Source organism: Pelophylax lessonae, assembly GCF_965119305.1.
Source record: "Pelophylax lessonae genome assembly, chromosome: 1".
In the NCBI taxonomy this organism is placed as follows: Eukaryota; Metazoa; Chordata; class Amphibia; order Anura; family Ranidae; genus Pelophylax; species Pelophylax lessonae.
The window spans coordinates 258,960,116-258,975,115 of record NC_138768.1 but is presented as its reverse complement, the minus strand read 5'-3'; the positions used below and the strand labels follow the sequence as shown (position 1 = coordinate 258,975,115).

Here is a 15,000-nt window from a genome sequence, read left to right as displayed (position 1 = left end):
CTAATTGTAGCTGACATGTACATCCTCTGGACAGTGCATTTCTAGAAACCGGTTCTTTTTTATGCTAAATTCAAACCTCCACCTAGTCATAATAACAGAAGAAGTCTTGGTATTGCGTGGCTTCCACAACTATTTGTATAAGTACAAATCTCCAAGTCAAGGTGCTTCTGCAAACATGGGTCTATCCATAATTGTACACTATATGGCCAAAAGTATGCGTATATCCTTTCAAATTATTTAGTTCAGGTGCTGAAAGCCAGGTCCATTAAGACTTGGCCTTAAGGAGTACCCTATACAGAGCCACGACTTTGACCCTATCAAACACCTATTGGGATGAATTAAAATGCTAATATCAAGCCTTGTCTTTTTGTCCAATATCAGTACCTGAGCTCTCAAATGCCCAAAAAATCTTGTTGAAAGCCTTTTCAGAAAAGTGGAGTTTGTTATAGTCACAAAGGAAGGCCACCTCCATATTTATGACCAAAGTTTTCAAATGAGAAAACAAACAAGCATATGTAGGTGTAACGGTCAAGCGTTCACATGTTTTGACCATATAGTGTATGAACTGAATTGGGATTAAAGCTTACTAAGAAGTTGCTTCATATCTCCTTTTAAGAGTCACTTTTTTTGTTCACTGACCGTAATAAAAATCATGTTTTGACCTTAGAACAGAGACAGCCATTGATCTGCATGGCTAGGCTGACAGCTAGTGAAACTTTCTTCTGGACCTAAATGCTGTAGGATATGATAACTGCAATGTTTGTATCTGAAATCTATGCTTATTTTGATGGGAAGGGCAGGAGATGGCTTACGTTTTTCAGTAAAGACAGTTAAAGGTACAGCTTGCCACGTGGAGTACCAGACTCTGGGTAGATGCACAACACCAAGTCCTACAAAGAGGAGGTCTTCCTAAAAACTTAAGAGGCCTGGTGATTTTTTTCACTGCTCAAGGGTCAGGCATGATCACCAGATTTAAAGGGGAACTACACTGCATCTGAATACCGAAATCACTGTTTTTAATTCATTTTAAAATATTTAAAGCAAACTTACCTATCTATCCAAGTCTTCATGTTTTATTTTGTTGAGAACTTAGAAAATTATCCCCTAGCGTTTCTGGCTGTGGCCATCTTGAGTAAGGGCAAATGATTCATGTAGAATTTACTTCCTGGACTCCATCTGTCCTTAGCTCCAGCATGTAAGCCCGAGGGTGTGCTGAGAAAACCCCTCCTACCCTCTTAAAGACTACTGGGATGTATGAGATCATTTGCCTAGGCCTAGAAACCAGAAAGTAACTTAAGAAAAAAAGTTTCAAATTAGGAGATCTATCTTTTCCTGTCTATTTACTAATGTAAGCATCATAATGATTAAAAATAGTCAATGTTGATTAGGAGAGTGAAATTCCGGTTAAATGGAGAATCTCACTGAATTTTCTAACCCTTTGCTACATCCCTTTTTAAACGTTTGTTATACTTTATGCACAGGCACCAACACCGGATTACCAGCCATTGGCCTTTAAAAATGAAATTGTTATCTCTGCCTAGTTGAAAGTTAGCCTTCCGGTATTAGAATTTTTTTGTTTTGAAAATTTTCATCTTTAAAGGATGTTAATTTGCTTTTCAAATAGTTAATGGGGTCCAGTCGACATGCTTGCTCGATCAAATTAGAGAAAAAAATTGACGGTGCACGATGGAAATTTTATCTATAATAGGACAGTTTTGTTTCAGAAATGTATATTTGCTTCAAAATGTACTGGAAATTTTTTGTATAAATGGTCATTCCAAAATTTACTAGTGTGTGGTCAGCTTTAGAATTTTCAAGACTTTCCCACTAGCTGCATGGTTGCCAGTTTTTGGTTTAAAGAACTTATTAGAACAAGTCATATGGTTAGAGTCATATGTAATTGAGAGTTTGGTGTTTTGTTCTACAGTAAACGAATGGTATTAGTTTCTCGGACAATACCAGCTATAAGGAAAAGATGTATTATTATATGAGCCTGAAAATACTATATTCTCACAGCCAAACAACATAACCTAAAGCTGAATTCCTTAGCACGTGTATACAGAATATCAGTCATGTGTGTGGCTGGACTGTTTTTCATCCCTGTCATTGGCCTCACTGGATTCCATATAGTGCTGGTTGTTCGAGGCCGCACCACAAATGAGCAGGTAATAAGTGTTAAACATTTAGAAATGTTCATGACCTGTTTCCTTTGTTCTCTGGCTATGTTTACAGTGTACCATTTGCTGTTTTCTTTTTTCTCATTTTATGACTTTTGTATGTCTGCCTAGGTGACCGGGAAGTTCCGTGGAGGTGTCAATCCTTTTACCAGAGGATGCTGTGGGAACATACAGCATGTGCTATGCAGTCCATTGACACCCAGGTAAGTAGAGAGTCAGTTGGATGTAGGAGACTCAATTTCTGATGGCGACACATTTTTACATAATTCAAGAGACCATACTCAGCTCTGTGGGTTTGTGCCTCTTCATACAGCTAGTTTAGGATAGTAAAGGGGTATGAAAATCTATAGAAAAAAAAAAACTTCTGAAAAATATTAATTTCTTTCGTTCATTGATTGACACAGTCCCTGGTATTCATAGCCATTGGGTTATACTGCCCCCTACATGAGTAGGACACTAGGCAGAAAAAAATTCTGGCTACACCCATGGGCAGTTCCAGGGGGTATAATCCATCTCTGCTATAGCCACTCAGTTTTTTTTTCTGCCTAGTCAGAAGTAAGGACCTAGTTCCTTGCTGGGATCTTTGGTCCTGGCAACATTTTTTAGAACATTTTTCCCTCCTGGCTTTTTCCTTTGAGATCTACAATCAACTGCCAGACTGGGCAACAGGCTGGATAATCTAGATCCAGTGGTCACCCCAGTCTGGCCAGTGAGTGCACGCAGATCTCAGCTCCGCACTAGGTCTGCCACGACATAGCCCCACTGGATGGGTGCTGGGCTGCGAGTTAAACGCCTTGTGAGGTCGCATGCGACCATTCTCGGCCCGAGTCGCAGCGTTCCTCCTGGCTGACAGCCCCCCCCCCCATTTTGATGGAGAGGGAATCTGTCTGGAGCGATACCTGCCTGATTCCTGGTATGGTGAGTAGCTGTCCCCTCTCTCCCTCTGGATGGTTTTGGAGTGGATGTGGGCCCCCCGGTTCCTCTTCTTCCCGGAGACACCCCTTGCCGAGTTCCTTATCCTACCCCCTCCCTTCAACATACGCTGGGTCCATTTGGGTGGTCTGGCCACTTTCCTGGGGTGGGGGCAGGTTTCTGACTGGCGATGGGGGCCAGGGGGGTGCCCCACCAGGGACCGGACAATCGACTGTGCAGGGGGGGGCTGTACCTGAAGAGGGCTCCTGCTAGGGCCCCCCGCCCTGCCTGGATCTGTCCTTAAGGCCTGTTCACCCAATCCTGGGTCCCTGTATGCCTCGTGGCGCCTTGTGGGGCGGCCATTTTTTTGAAGCCTGTGTGTTCTATACACGGCAGCCATGTTTGGGTAGTCCAGCAGCCATTTTTCTGTGGTTTGCCATTGAAAATAGCAGCAGCCATGACAGTGGAGCCCTGTGGGTGGCAATTTCAGTAGTGGGAGCCCCTCCTCATGCCCTGGTACTGACTCCTGGGTCATTTTACTTCCTGGTCCCTGCACCTGTAGTGCAGATTATCCTTGTTGCTGCAGGTGCTTGTCTCTGTGGGTGGTGAGTCTGATGGGGTCCTCTCCCTCTCTAAGGATCGCTTGGTGCTTTGTGCCTGGCAACCGGGTGGTGCTGCCAGCGTGGTGGGGCTGCAGGGCTCTCCAGGTTCCAACTAGCCATCCATGCACTGGAGTCCCCTGTGTCCTGAGTGGAGGTGGCTTACCGGCGACGTGCTAGCAAAAAGCATTACCCTTTGGTCTCGCCTCTGCTCCTCGGATCTTCACAAAATTGTTAGCCCCAGTGCTAGTCTTGCTACCCCAATGGGGTATCGCAGTACTGGGTTACTTAGAGGATCTCCTACTGCAAGCACAGTCTCTCTCTGTTCTGGTGGACAACCTGGAGATCACAATCTGGACTCTGCAGGAGTTTGGATGGATTCTGAACGTTTAGAAGCCTGCTCTGGTTTCATCCTGGAACCTGGACTATCTGGGCCTGACTCTGGACTCAGCCTTAGCCAGAGTGCTCCTTCCTCTGGACAAACTCCAGAAATTGCAGGCTGCAATTCGTCTCCTGCTGTCCAACAGATGGTTATCCCTCCGGACTTGCATGCGGGTGCTGGGCCTGATGGGTTCTACCTTTTGAGGCGTTTGTTTGCACAGTTCCATACGAGGTCCCTGCAAAGGGAGATTCTGACCAAATGGGACAAGACTCCCCAGTCTCTGGAATATCTGATCCGGCTGAGTCAGGGAATAAGGAAGTCCTTGGTATGGTGGCTTCGTTCTCCGGCTGGGAAAATCCTTCCTCCCCTTGTATTGGACAGTGGTCACCACAGATGCCAGCCTGTCCGGCTTAGGAGGCGTCCTCAGCAAGCATTCTGTTCAGGGGCTCTGGAGTCTGGAAGAGTCCAGACTCCTGATCAATGTCTTGGAACTGTAAGCGATCAGACGTCTGTCTGGATCATTGGATGGGTCATCTTCAGAGGGTTGTCCAGTGCGCATTTAATCGGACAATGCCACGGATGTGGCTTATGTCAATCATCAAGAGGACACAAGAAGTATCCTGGCGGCTCTGGAGCTAGCAGGCATTCTAAGGTAGGCAAAATGGTTTGTTTCAGCCCTCTCCGCCGTACACATTCCCGGGGTGGAAAATTGGCTGGTGCATTATCTCAGTCGGCAGGCATTTGATTATATCTTCATCTGGAGGTGTTTTCATCAGCTGTGTCTCCGGTGGGGCACCCCCGAGGGGGATCTGCTGGCATCTCGGCTCAACAGAAAGGTGCAGAGGTTTGTGGCTCGATCAAGGGATCCTCTGCCAGACGCCACAGGTGCCCTGGGGGCCCCGTGGGGTCAGTATCGACTGATTTACACCTTCCCTCCTCTCAAGCTTCTGCCCCGACTTCTATGTAGGATCAAGGGCAGAAGGGATTCCGGTCATCTTAGTGGCTCGCTGGGCTGGGTACGCCGATCTGGTGCGGCTGGTCACCGACATTCCTTGGAGGCTTCCTCTCAGGCAGGATCTTCTGTCCCAAGGACCGATCTTCCATCCTGATTTACAGTCGCTTGGCTGTTGAACGCCAGGCGCTGAAGGATAGGGGTTTATCTGAGTCGGTGATTCCTACCCTTGTTGAAAGCTAGGAAATCTACTTCTAGGAAGATCTACCATCGTACGTGAAGATGTACATTGCATGGTGTGAGTCTCTTGGGGTTCCTCCTCGCTCTTTCTCGGTGGCTCGGATCTTAACCTTCCTTCAACGGGGGTTAAACAGAAATTGGCCTTGAGGACCATCAAGGGCCAGGTGTCGGCTTTGGCGGTCTTCTTCCAACGACCTTTGGCCACACACTCCCTGGTCCATACCTTTCTTCAGAGTGTCTGCCTTTGGTTCTTCCAGTTCGGGCTCCATTGCCGCCTTGGGATCTTAATTTGGTTCTTTCAGCTCTGCAGAAGCCTCCTTTTGAAAATATTTGTGAGATTCCCCTGCTTACGTTGTCTCAGAAGGTGGCTTTTTAGTGCATATCACTTCTGTGCGAAGGGTTTTAGAAATGACGGCATTATCCTGTAATTTACAGGGAAAAGGTGGTTTTTCGCCCCTGTCCATCGTCCCTTCCAAAGGTTGTCTCTGATTTTCATTGAATTAAGACATTGTGTTGCCTTCCCTGTGTCCCAGGCCTAAACATCTGAAGGAAATTGCCTTGCATGCCTTGGATGTGGTCCGGGCAATTAGGGTGTAACTGGCAGCTACGGAGGCTTTCAGGAAGTCACTCTCTCTTTGTGTTTATGGATAGACCTCGAAAAGGGTTGTCCGCTTCCTCTGCAACCATTTCCAGATGGATCAGACAGGTTCTTCCTTCCCTGTCAAGGTGCACTCTACTAGGGCGCTTAGTGCCTCCTGGGCCTTCCGTCATCAGGCGTCAGTTTGCAAGGCAGCCACCTGGTCCTCGGTGCACACTTTTACAAATTTTTTTTATACAGTGGATGTGTTGGCATCTGCGGCTGATTCCTTTTGCTGCAAGATTTTACAGGCTGCTGTTTAAGAGGACCTGATCCTCCTTTGAGGGTGTATTGTTTTTTTCAGCTTGGCGCCGGTTGTTTGTTTGAGCCCCTGTTGCCTGGTTGGCTAATGTTTAGCCTTGGGAATTTTTTGGTTGTTCCCACCCCTTATATTGAAAACTGCTTTGGGATGTCCCAATTGTTATGAATACCAGGAGCTGTGTTTGTCAATGAATGAAAGAGAAAATGGGATTTTTGACTTGCCATAGAATCCATTTCTCTGATGTTCATTGACGGACATAGCACCCCTCTCCCCCCCCCCCCCTCTGCGGAGTTATTATTCTCCTGACACTGCTTGTGGCAAAACTGAGTGGCTATAGCAGAAAGAGCCAGAATTGTTTTCTGCCTTGTGTCCTACTCCTGTAGGGGGCATTATAACCCAATGGTTACGAATACCAGGAGCTGTGTCCATCGGTGAACATCAGAGAAATGGATTTTACGGTATGTCAAAAATCCAATTTTTATCACCGTTTATGGTTTGAATCTGATATGGATATAAGGGTAAGTGAAAATACTATTGCACCAAATACAAGCTTGTACCTTGTATGGTTATTCCAGAGAATGATACATTTACTGGGTGCTGAAGTTTGAGTAATTCTCAACCCACCTTTTTAAATGCTTCATAATATGGTTCTTTATTTTTTTTTAAACAATATTTTATTGAAATTCAAAGCATTACATAGAATAAAACTGTGAGCAATGGATCAAGAAATAATGCGAATGGCATAACACTGGTGACAACGCGCTCTGCTAAGCGCCCTTGCAGGTCGCAAAGAATTTCACGGGTAGAGCCGCAATAACGATTTTCCGTAAGGCCAAAGGTGTTTTGTTTTAATTCAAGGAGGGGGGGGGGGGGGAAGGTGAGAGGGATGCTTTACAGAAAGCCATGTGTAGTATCACTTGGCATCAAGGGAAGATATGAGGATTGTATGGGGGGGGGGGGTAGGCATCCTAACGAGTAATTATGTGGGTACATATCCGTAGTTGCCAGTTGTCCGGGACTAGGCTGTCTCCCGAAGTCGAGCAGCCCAGTCCGGAAGGCCTAGAAGACCCCTCTGTCACCCATACTGTAATAAACAAACAGTGTTAAACAAACAGTGAGGCAGTAAAAGGAGGTTGAAGCAGATACAAATTAGAACGGGGGAACCAACTGGGGGGAGTGTGTTTCACCGGTGCATTGTAGTCCACTGAGTTAGTGGTGGTGGGATCTTAGATCAAATAAAGACGGGAGCTGAATGCCCTTCAGCTTCCGTAGGGCAGGAGGAGGATATACAGTTCCATTTGCAGTCAAACTTTGTGCGAGACAAGCGTGGGTCGATGGAGAGGCCCACCGATTCTGTGGTTCTCAATGAAGACATGGCAGTGGACAGTTCTGAGATAGTTGGGGCAGAGTCCGACAGCCAGTTGCGGAGTATCAGCCTACGGGCCAACATTAAGCAGGTCACTATCCAGGATTTGTGCAGGGATAAAAGCTTCCAATTGGGTTGAGATAAAGAGATGAAGTCTATGTTCAAGCAGTTGAAGAGTAGAGGGTATATGTCCTGGGGGAGGAGTACTCCTGTTAGTTTTGCAACGTATCTAATAACTTTATCCCAAAAAGAGGCTATGTGGGTGCATGACCATAACTTGTGCAGAAGGGAAGGGAAACGTTCCTTGCAAAGAGTACAAAAGTGGTGGGCAACGTCCGGAGACCACCGCATGTGCGGGAGATACGCTCCATGCAGAATTTTGTATTGTTGCTCCCTCCAGAATTCGTTGGTAACGTACCTACGGGTAATGATGTAGCCTTGTATGATCTTCTTATGCGCATCAGGGGAGTTTAGAGTTTTGTTCCAAGATTTGGCCACGGAAGCCGAAGTCCCCTTCAAGAGTTCCTAGTTTAGAGGCTTGTACAGCTGTGATATCCTGTGCTTGCCCTGTTGTATCCATGTGTCCAATAGGGTTGAGCAAAAACGTTGTGAGGGGGCATGACACAGTCTCGAAACATAACTAATACATTGCCGAAAATAAAGGTAATGACCATAAGGAAGGCCGTAGGTTTCCGCAAAGCTGGCGAAAACCAACGGTCTGCCTGAATTCACATCGAATAGTTGGGAGAACCGCCTGATCCCCTTTGATGACCACATTTCATAGATTGAGTGCTGCTGCGCCTGTGGGAACCCGGGGTGGTGGTGCATGGGTAGGTACCTGGACAGCCGTTGGGGAGTCCCCAGCTTCTTTCGCACTTCTCGCCATGCCGCCAACGTGTCTCTTATCAAGATATTATTACGAAGGGGCTGCGGGATGTCCCCCGTTCCACAGTGCAGCAGCGCTATCAGATCCCAAGGGGCCACCATCTGCGTCTCCAGCGACCAGTTAGTATAACGCGATTCCTGGGTAAGCCAGTCTAGACATCCCCTCAAGAGGCACACTATGTTGTACATTCTGGTGTTAGGTAGATCCACTCCCCCCTCCCTCTTCGGCAGGTGTAGTTTGATGAGTGAGATGCGAGGTCTTTTCCCCTTCCATAGGAAGGTGGAGAGCGCTTTATGTAGTCTAGTGACATCTGTGTGTTTTAGAAGCAGGGGAATGGTTTGCAGCGGATATAACAATTTCGGGAAGGTGGTCATTTTGTAAAGGTGACATCTTCCGAAGAAGGACAGAGGTAGATTGGCCCATGTTTTCATTTCAGCTATCATTTTATCTAGTATCGGCGTAAAATTTAGATGGTAGATTGAGGAGGGGAATCGGCCTATTTTAACCCCAAGGTAGGTTATGTGTGAAGTTGCTATACGGAGTGTCGAGGAATTTGCCCATGGCGGAGTGCGTGTCGTGTTGAGGGGAAGGATTTCGCTCTTGGTAAAATTTATGCGTAGACCCGAGCACAAACGGTATTCCGCAAATATGGATTGTATTGTGGGTATATCTTGGCCGGGCGCTGATGTGAATATAAGGACGTCGTCAGCAAACATTGCAATACGAAGCTCATCGGTGCCTACCCCAATACCATGCAGATCCGGGTGTATCATAAGGGCTCTGGACAGCGGTTCCAGCGCCAAGTTGAACAAAAGCGGGGAGAGCGGGCACCCTTGCCTCGTCCCTTTGAAAAGGCGAAAGGAGGGGGACATATGTCCTGCTATCACTACCTGTGCAGCCGGTGACGCGTACATCGTGCGGATTAGGTGGAGAAATTTTCCGGAAAAGCCCAGCTGGAGAAGCACACGATCCAACCATTGAATATTCACGTTGTCAAAAGCCTTTTCGGCGTCTAGGGTCATGATCGCGGCGTCTGCATCCGGGTCCGATTTAGCCATTTCTAATGCTAGGAGCACTTTTCTAATGTTAGATGTTGCTGACCTTCCCCTCGTGAACCCCGCCTGAGAGGGGTGCACAAGGGTAGGCATTATGGAGGCCAACCTGTCCGCCATCAATTTGGATAGCAATTTGGAGTCTACATTAAGTAGTGAAATTGGTCTATAGGAGCCTGGGTCCAGTGGGTCCTTACCTTTTTTATAGATCAATTTGATGTGGGCTTGGCTGCCCGTGGGGAGGTAGGGGTGGCCATCAAGTATGTGGTTAAAGACAGACAACAGCGTCGGTGCTACTGAGTCCATTGCTAACTTGTAAAAGTCTGGGGTGTACCCGTCGGGGCCAGGTGATTTCCCCGGTGTCAGCGTTTTGATAGATTTGGTCAATTCTTCCAAAGGCAGCGGGGCATTTAGCTTCGACATTTGGTCCGGTGTAAGAGACGGGAGGCCGACTCTGGAGAGCCAATCTGAGGCCGTAGTCTCGTCCATAGGCTCGTGACTATATAAATTTTGGTAGAATTGAGCAAATACTCTGTTGATATCCTTTGGGTCGTTTTTACTATTTGGCCATCAGTGTCCCTAAGGGCTGTCACCTGAGTAGGGGTGAAGGGGCCTCGGCATAGAGATGCCAAGAGTTTTCCCGGCTTGTTGCCATAGCAATGAAACTTCCATTCCTGATGAGATCTGTATAGCTGTTCCCTCTTCTCGGCCCACTCATCAAAAACTGCCTTTACAGATCGCCAACGGTCTATGTTTTCAGCAGAATTGCGACTGTGAAGAGCAGCCTGGGCCGCTCTCAGCGACGAGCTGGCCGTCTCAAAAGTTTTGGCGATTGTCTTTTTATATGCCGCAGCATAAGATATTAGGCGGCCTCTTAGCACTGCCTTCCCTGTTTCCCATAGAAGGGTGGGAGATATCGAGGGAGAATCGTTTTGTTCAATGAATTCAGACCAGGCCGCTTTGATGAGGGAGGATACCCCGGGGTCCTTGACCAGATAAGAGGGAAATCGCCAACACTTCGCGGCAGGAGTGGAGTCATAGAGAGTGATGCCTACTGAGACTGGAGCGTGATCGGAAATCGCTATGTTGTGTATGAGGGGAGATGTCACGAAAGTAAGTATATTAGGATTCGCAAGGATGTAATCAATTCTGGAGAGCATCTGGTGGGGGTGAGAGTAAAATGAGTATTCTCTGCCTTCAGGATTGTGTAGTCGCCACACATCGGTGAGATGTAGGCTATCCGCAAATTCCCGTAGCAGAGAGGAGTGACGTGAGTTAGGATTCTGGAGGGTCTGTGCAGCGAGGGACCTGTCCTCTGCTGGATTCATCAGCTGGTTGAAGTCTCCCGCTACTAGGAGCGGAAGATGGAGGAGGGGAGCCAATGTCCGTGTCAACGACTGGAAGAAGGACGTCGAGGGCGCGTTAGGGGCGTAGACTCCCGCTATTGCCCATTCCCGTTGAGCCGTTTCCAAATGTAGTGTCACTATGCGGCCTTCTGTGTCTGATGCCGTGTTTTTGGGGGTAGCTTGCAGATTTTTATGGACAAGAATTAGGACACCTGCCTTGCCCTTCACTGCCGGAGAACCAAAAACCTGTCCCACCCACAGCTTGCGCATACGATGGAAGTCCTTCGCTTCCAAGTGTGTTTCCTGTAAGATCGCGATGTCAGCTTTCAAACGCTTCAAGTGTCTGAGAACTGCCATCCTCTTGTTGGGTGATCTAAGTCCCTTAACATTCCAGGATATGACACTCATGGAGGGTCCCACAAGGGTGATAACTCGGGATGATTAAGGATCAGTGGTGAGATTACCCCCAGTGATATGCCTCGTGGTGGGATGTTCGCCAGGCCAAAAATAGTGGTCAACGGAAAATAACAACAAGTAGATGCCAAGGAAAGAAGTAAGGGAAATGAGGTATGCCCAACAGGTGCCATGGGGTAAACCATTAAGGAACATGAGAAATCCGTATGGAACTTCACTTTTTTCCTCATGTAAATGTGCTCACGCATCGGACAGCGTTACCAGGTCCAGTGCTGCTTGCCCCCGCCTCTGATGGTCATCATGTGGTATGCAAGTGATGCTGCGGAAGACAACCGTGGGAGGTCCCCGACAAGAATACAGGGTCACACAGCACTGGAGAGGGAAAGCCACATGATGGCGTCGGCCCGCGTGCGTAGCATGACCCACGCAGGCGGGTCGGGTCATCGCATTATAAATGACAAACCGTAAACAGAAGTAATAGGAAAACCCCTAAGGGGTCATACAGCCATAGCAATCATAAGGCAGTAATACTAAATCAACCTATTGTAACCGTGAACATAATAGACAGAATGGTAGTTGTATACAGTCATAACATATGCTTATAGTTACCAAATACCAAGTTTAGGGTATTCACGTCGGGAAGCACAGGATATGCACAGAACGGAGTCCGTGCGAGACATAGATGGAAGTCAACAGGCTGGATGTAGGTAGTTCATCAGCGTGGCCTATTGCGATAAGATACTCGCTGTTTCTTTGCGGGATCCTTTCTGGGACTCTGCTGCCCCCTGGCTCCCTGAGGTCGCTGGGGTGAAGGAGTAGATGGAGGGTCCAGGGTGATGTTGTAATGGCGTTGCAGAAAGTGGTAGGCCTCGTCAGGCACAGAGAAGGATTTCTGCTCTCCGGTGAGGTCCGCTAGTCGCAGGATAGCTGGGTATGCCAGTGTAAACTTTATAGATTTGTGAAATAAAGCCTGGCAAATCGGTTGGAAGGCCTTTCTGCAGCGGGAAACCTCCTGGGAGTAATCTGCAAATATCAGCAGCTTATGGCCGTCGACTTGTAAGGCTTTGGAGTTGCGGAACGATTTCAGAATATTTTGCCGGTCCATATAGTTCAGGTACCGCACAATAATCGAACGCGGGGATCGTCTGTCATTGGAGGGGGCCCCCAGGCGATGAGCGCGTTCCACAGAACATGGCGTCTGGATCCCCAGAGCCGCAGGAAGGCGCGCAGATCTCACATAGGGTCTCTGCTCCATATGTCTCTGGCAGGCCTATGATCCGGAGGTTATTTCTCCTAGATCTGTTCTCCAGATCGTCCACTTTATCAAGAAGGTACCTTTGTGTCTGCCTGGCCTGCTGGTCCATCGCAAAAGATCCCTGTAGCTCGTCTTCCAAATCAGACATCCTATGCTCCATTTCTGTCAGCCGGTGTGCATGTTCTCCTATCTCCCTCTTTATCTGGGTGATCCCCTCAGATATGGCTTTGTCCACCGCATCTTTGATCTTGGGAGACAGCAGGGTGGCAACTGCCTGTGCCAAGGAGGAGATCTGAGCCTCGGGTAAGGTTGTTGTGGGTGGAGGTGGCTGCGATTGTGGCGTCTGAGGGAGGGCGGCGTCCGCCATGTCCTCCTCCGGGTAGGCCGCAATTGAAGCCGCGGACTTTATTTGGGCCGTCGGCGGCGCACCGCCGTGGTGGAGGAATCGATCCATAGCGGTCGGGTCCCTGGGTCACCGCGAGGTAAATGGCAGCAAAAGCCGGTGCGGAGGGGCAAAATAGCAGGTTAGTGAGCCGATGTGCCCTGGAGCCGATGTCCCGCGCTGCCTTCTACATGGGCGCCGGAACCGGAAGTCATATGGTTCTTTATTAAAGCTGAACCCCAAGCAGAATAATAAAACGCATTTAAACTAGTTATGTATGTTAAAGAAAATCTGTAAATGTATTTTGATCCATTTGCTATATAGATATTTCAAATATCACTTAATTTGAATATCTGATAGGCTGTGTGGCACTAGTGCAATAGAGTAGTTTCAGGACATATTGTTTAGTATAGACATATTGTCCCATCTTTTAGCTAGCCAAACACTATATGAATTTCGAACCTGAGGAATAGGAAGAAATTTACCCAGTGGGTAAATGGAAGGAGCCAGGTGGAAAATTGTCAGCTGGAAATAGGCTTAATCCAACAAAATTCAGCCGTTTATGGGGTAATATGGTAGTGGTAGCCAGAGATTTGTCCACCTGTGCTGTATGATGTGGACGAAAGAATCTATTTTAATTTCGTTCAGGCTGCAGGCCTTAGAAGTACCATCTCCTATAGCTTACAAACACAATACCCTATACATTGGGGTTAATTTACTAAAACTGGACTGGAGAGTGTAACATTTGGTGCAGCTGTTCATGGTAGCCAATCAACTTCTAACTTTAGCTTGTTAAATTAGGTTTTGACAAAAAAAAAACTGGTAACCAATTGGTTTCTATGCACAGCTACACCAAAAATTGCACAGTTTAAGTAAATCAATCCTATGGTGTCTCCTCTTCCCTGAACCATGAATATGAAAATGACTTGCTGAATACAATCTTTTGGCAGGTAAAATGGCTGTATGAACATTTTACGGGTTCATTTATGCCAGAAGTTCTGCTTTAATGTTAAGTGATAAAACAACCAAATAATTTAAATAATAAACAACACAAAGTAGGACAACTCACATAAAAATGAACAATTCATTATTAATAGTGTCTTCCTCTTACCTATTTAAAAAAAATGTATATGAAGCAGGTGTAACTATTTTCCAAAATGTTGTACTTATTGCAATATTCATGCAAATTTACCAAAGCTTCTTTCCTTGTAATTAAACTGAATGCTGAAATATGGGCATTTAAATAAATAGTAAGTTAAATAAAAAGTAAAGGAATTTGAAAAAGTATAAAAAAAGTTATTTTTTTCATCAGTCTCCTAAGATTGATTATGATCACACTGAACAGGCAAGAAAAATGCAGTCTGGAATGCTAGTCCTGGTAAAAATCCTGTCCTAGGACCTAGGATTATATTTTTCAAGATGAGTGAAAAATGTAATTGTAGACATAAACAACATGCTTATGTTATCTGCAATCTAGGTCTGTTAGTATGCTATTGGAAAACCTAGTCAGGCGTGCATTATTACATCTTGAAACATTCTTATCACATTTGCTACTAAGCAACAATCTAACAAGTAGTGCCATGTTATCAGTAAAATGTATCATGGCTTTAAAAGAAATGTATGATGATGGTAAAAGCCATAGTTTTGAGGAAATTGTTTCCTTCAAAAAGAGCCAAACTTGTTGGCACTTTCTAACCCTTTTTATGGGTTGGCTGACATTTGGCAAAAATCATATTTTATTTATTTTTGTTTTAAAACAAAATCTACTACTTTTATAAAGAAAGGAGCCAGTGGAAATCACAATCTTTTGTTATTGAGTGCAGCATAGGAATAATGCAAGTTAGATACATCGGTAGTAATTTATGTGTCTATTTTGTAATGTTTTGTACCTTTGCCCTACTAATATCACTGTTCTGTTTTGGAAGTCATGGTCATGCAAATTATCTTTTGATATGATTTCATGGCTTAAGGGTACCTAATAAAGAAACCAGAATTATTAAGGCACATGTTGCAATAAAGTGACCATTTCAGTATGCAAAATTGGATTATGTAGTTTGGCACACAATTGGCATTTGTGATGGAAACCATAACACAGACTAACAGAGTGGTTTCTTTTGTTCATAAGGTATGTGGTTGAA

At 46.2% G+C, this 15,000-nt stretch overlaps 1 protein-coding gene across 2 annotated transcripts in view; it reads left to right on the top strand.

The window, feature by feature from the left end:
• The window catches only part of ZDHHC8 (zDHHC palmitoyltransferase 8), a 201,679-nt gene that overhangs the window by 155,319 nt on the left and 31,360 nt on the right, over positions 1-15,000 (top strand). For both annotated transcript variants that reach the window (XM_082259074.1, XM_082259073.1), the window contains exons 5-7: positions 2,063-2,165; positions 2,289-2,380; positions 14,988-15,000. The exon at positions 14,988-15,000 is cut by the window's right edge and continues 120 nt beyond it. In XM_082259074.1, coding sequence (XP_082115200.1) covers positions 2,063-2,165; positions 2,289-2,380; positions 14,988-15,000 — 208 coding nt within the window. The remainder of the gene's footprint in view (positions 1-2,062; positions 2,166-2,288; positions 2,381-14,987) is intronic.